This window comes from Histoplasma capsulatum, genomic scaffold (genome assembly GCF_000149585.1).
Source record: "Histoplasma capsulatum NAm1 scaffold_8 genomic scaffold, whole genome shotgun sequence".
Taxonomy (NCBI): domain Eukaryota; kingdom Fungi; phylum Ascomycota; class Eurotiomycetes; order Onygenales; family Ajellomycetaceae; genus Histoplasma; species Histoplasma mississippiense.
Window position 1 is genome coordinate 1399847 of NW_001813975.1, and position 4090 is coordinate 1403936.

Consider the following 4090-nt stretch of genomic DNA (forward strand, 5'->3'; position numbering starts at 1 on the left):
GGTACAGAGACTTCGAATCTCGGAATTGGTATATGTTGGATCGAACGGATCAACGTCGGGAGAAAAACGTTGAGAGCGTCTTCAGAGACTGCGTGAGCTTTTCCGTTGAAGGCTCGGGATAAATCACCCGTAAGTTTCTTTGCGGCGCCTATCAGCTTGGCTACAGCTTTATCTCCAGGGACTGAAGAAAGCGCACGGCTCAATTGTTGTAAAAATACATCCACATCCTGACGAAGAGTAGAATCCGAGCCAATACCACGGCTTTTCTGTTTCAAGAGTTCAACCATTTCATCCGCTGAGTCGAAAAAGCCAGGGTCCGTCAAAAGATCCTGGAGAGAATTGCCGATGTCTTTCAGCAGTGATTCAAATTCTGTGTCTTTCTCAGAGTGCTTGACCACCACACGTAATTTCTGTTCAACAATCTGCCATTCTCGGCGGTCACCAAAGGATCCGATTAAGTTCCATAGGGTTAGAACTGCCTGCTTAAGCTCTGAGCTTGCTTCAGCCTCTTCCTCAGCAGCATTGACCGTTTCCCCTACAGCACGAGAGTAAATAATCCCATACTGCTTAATCAATTGAGTGATGGTCGATACAGAGGTGGCATAGTCGTCTCGCTGGCGTAGGTTCTGAACAGTTCTCTTTAGTCTATCGAGTAATGGGTTTTTGTAGTGCCTAAATACGTTATCCTCCGTGCTTTGAGCTGCAGCTTTACCCGTTTGAGCCACTACATCCAGTGTGCTTCTGGAAACATGCTGCAGGTCGTGGCCTAAATTCTCCGTTGATTGGCCTCCATTGCCTCCTAAGCCGCTTGGTTCCAGGTTAGCTCTCTCTTCATCTGAAGGCTCCACTTCTTCCGAAACTCCGGCAGCTGCGGAAGACAGTGCGGACGCGGTATCGGCAAACACCATCCGCCCAATTGTAACCAAATCGTCGACTAACCGCCGGAAGTCGGAATTTGTCAGCAAGAGGCTGGTAACAGTACGAATGCTTTCGCGAGCTAGAATTGAGGTATCAGAAGAATTTGTCAAAAGGTTGTGGTAGTAGAAGAAAAAACCCCTGAGAAGTATCATTAAATACCGGCAGCAGTATCCGCCTGAGCCTTTGCAAGTGTGCCTCTGGAAGCAAGACTTGCGGTATCAATCTCCACATTCAACTTGGACAGCTGCCATATGGCAGCTTGTAGCTGATCTTCGCCGTTCTTCTCTTGTAGAAGATCTATGACCAGACGAATGCAAAGCTTCAGATCCATAATCAATTCTCGACTGGTGTTCCCAACAGCAAGAGGTTCCGGGTTGAGAAGACTTGATACAAGGATGGCGCGTAGGTTGGAGACGATTTGGTATGTGGACGGCATGTAGCCACTACAAATGGCCTTGAGCATCAGGTAAGTGCGCAGTTTCTCATGCAGCTGATGCTGCAGGGCTGTATCTTCATCGTAATCATGATGTTGGGGGAGAAGTGGTTGTGTTTCACCACTGGTAGCTTTCCGCGATTTGCAGCAGGATGACCACATAGCCACTGGTGTGAACAAAGCTTCCAAAAGATTGAATATTTAGCTGGTAAGGAAGAAATCCTCAACCCAAACAATTGCTCTGGTGGCACGCCTCTCAGCATAAAATAATGGGCATGAAGAGGGGGAATGGTATGATGGATGAAGTGGAAGTGTCAGCAACAGGAATCTTGAAACGTGATGATGAGCTCACCGCAGTCTTGGCACGCTGGCATGGTGCAAGTGCCAAGAACTTCCAGAACATGGACTGTGTGGATTCCGTTGACAAACTGAGAGAGAACTGTCTTTGCTGATGGTGTCTGCGCTTCTTCCAGGTGAGTGAGCTTCAGAATCTAAGGGAGTCTATAAATAATAGCATCGGCTATGGCATTGTCTCGTAGAATTACGTCAAATATCACTCACGAAATGTTGCGAGAACTCCCGCCGTCTAGCTCGCCATTTGGCTCTTGTTGGCAGCGCCCTGTATTCAATTCATGCCAAGCGAGCCGCTGAGGTCCCATGGGTTGAAGGGCTTAAGCGCCAACACAAAAAAATTGTTAATTTGCAGGCCCCTATTGTAGGAGGGCCTTAATCAGTGCAAGTGAGCAGCATTGTACTCCGTAGGGGAGCTATAATACTACTTTGCAGTCGATAAAGAGGTTGGTCAGGCTGACAGCTCACACATTAAAACAGAGTTAGCAATTGGCTGAGAGCGTGGGAAGCGGAGAGTAGGTCGGCGCTCTCTTGCTAGAAGCCTATCAATATCAATACATATGTGCTCAGGAAGGTGCTTGCTGAGCAGGCCAATGATGATATCATCACTTTATGACGGTCGGAATCATTTCATCAGTGCTCCCCCGGCTTCAATGAAGAAGGATACCCAGCGTATACCAGCAATATCTCAACCCCATCATGGAATGGCACATCTAGATGCTTAGCATTATCGATTCAGCTCGCAGTAGGAATCGACGTAGCCAATCAACCATGCGTCACAACAGGCATGATTGTGCCTGCTGGAGGAGAACATTGAAGAATGGACCTGTACCATATTGGTAGGGCTTTAAGCTCATAATTTCATGCCGTGATATGTCATAATAGTGTTATAAAGCCAGTTCATGTAAATCAGCGCTTTCCGCCTGATTTGATGGTGCACTTCTGGCATGGCGCTATCGAGGGTTTGGCTGTTATACTGTGTAAGTGACATTTGAGTAGACCCTGAGCATAACAGCATTCTCAACAAGGGAACAAACCATTGATCAAGAATTCAATTGAACTTACTGGTTCAGTCAGGTACAATACATGAAGCTGTGCTCTATCGACTTTCACGCAATATCGCTGGCCCCAGAATTTTTTTCCTATTTGAAAAAATCTTAGACATCTAGGGAGTGTTCCCCCTCCGACAATCTTCTTGCTGTAATTTGTCTCAGCAGCAGGTATCCGACGGTACTGGGTGGTTAATCAATGTCTTGGGTTGCATAAACTGTTGGGAAATGGGCGACGTGGAGGCTCGACCTAAATATGCACCTAAAAAGGCGCTGGTTAGAATTTAGCCCCGTCATTTTGTCTGGCCGAGCTCTCAGTCTTGTGGCATCAGACATCTCGAAGGAATTCGCTGAAATGGTTTGAAATTTTCAAAATTTTCCTGCTTGACATCGTATAATTTCTACTGGTGCTAGCTGCACATGCAGTGGTTTCTAATTTTTGTTCGCAATATGATATAAGCCGAGTCTCCCTGGTTGACTAACCAGTTAACTACAGAATGGATCTGTTAAACGGAGAATGCTTTTCTTGAACCGTGAGGACATGAAACTGGATCGAGGAGAGCCTTTTTTTTCTCTTACGGAATCCGTAAACTCTAATACCGTATTTTTAGGCAACCCAGTGAGGCTGATGTTCGTCAGGACTGCTGACGAGAGGTTTCAATATCGACATCATCATCTAATTCTCTTTCCCCTTCCTCGTCTTTTTTTTTTTTTTTTGAAAAGAATAATCGCCGTCTTCCCCTTTTGCACTTTTGTATCGAAGAAAAAGAAAAAACACGAAAAAAAGTCAATTCGCATGCCCTCGTGCCGCGTTGTCTGACCGGGGAGAATGAAAATCTGGGGATGAGCTTGGCTGGATGTTATTTTTGTCACCCATGCGTGCCCTTTGTCCCAGGAGCTATTTAGCTTTCCCGCCCATTCAGTGCTCCCCTGGACGACGGACTACCCGAGCTTGCCAGACAAGCCCGAGTGATAGGACTTGGCAGGGTGCAAGCCAGCGACAAGCTCCACACCCAGCCCCAAGTGGAACCCAGCTGGCTTGGATGTTTTGACGAGTACTACCGATGTCGCTGGGGGAACGTTAGCCCCGTTTTGCGGCGGGAAAAAGAGAGAAGTGATGTTTGAGAATCTCTGGTTATACCAATTACAGTCTAGAGCAGCCTTGCTGTGGCACTAGAATATCGGGTGATACCGCGATCCTGCAGCAAAGCCCCCCGCTCTCGGAAAAAGAAAAGATAGTCAAACGACTAGGGAAGAAGAAAAAGAAAAAGAAAATAAGAAGGCTGGGAGCAGTATTTGCTTCTGGGACCTTGAAAGGGCGGGCTCCCTGGTAGGAATA

At 46.9% G+C, this 4090-nt stretch overlaps 2 protein-coding genes across 2 annotated transcripts; one reads left to right on the top strand and one right to left on the bottom strand.

Moving 5' to 3' along the window:
• Positions 1 to 160: 160 nt before the first annotated feature.
• Positions 161 to 1513, bottom strand: HCAG_07373 (predicted protein; the record flags this gene model as incomplete). Its single annotated transcript, XM_001537901.1, has 3 exons — positions 161 to 181; positions 219 to 934; positions 1078 to 1513. 3 exons carry the CDS (start codon positions 1511 to 1513, stop codon positions 161 to 163), a joined length of 1173 nt encoding a protein of 390 aa, XP_001537951.1.
• A 289-nt stretch (positions 1514 to 1802) lies between these two features.
• Positions 1803 to 2081, top strand: HCAG_07374 (predicted protein; the record flags this gene model as incomplete). Its single annotated transcript, XM_001537902.1, has 2 exons — positions 1803 to 1824; positions 1942 to 2081. The coding sequence occupies 2 exons, from the start codon at positions 1803 to 1805 to the stop codon at positions 2079 to 2081; spliced, it is 162 nt and encodes a 53-aa protein (XP_001537952.1).
• Between the last annotated feature and the right edge of the window lie 2009 nt (positions 2082 to 4090).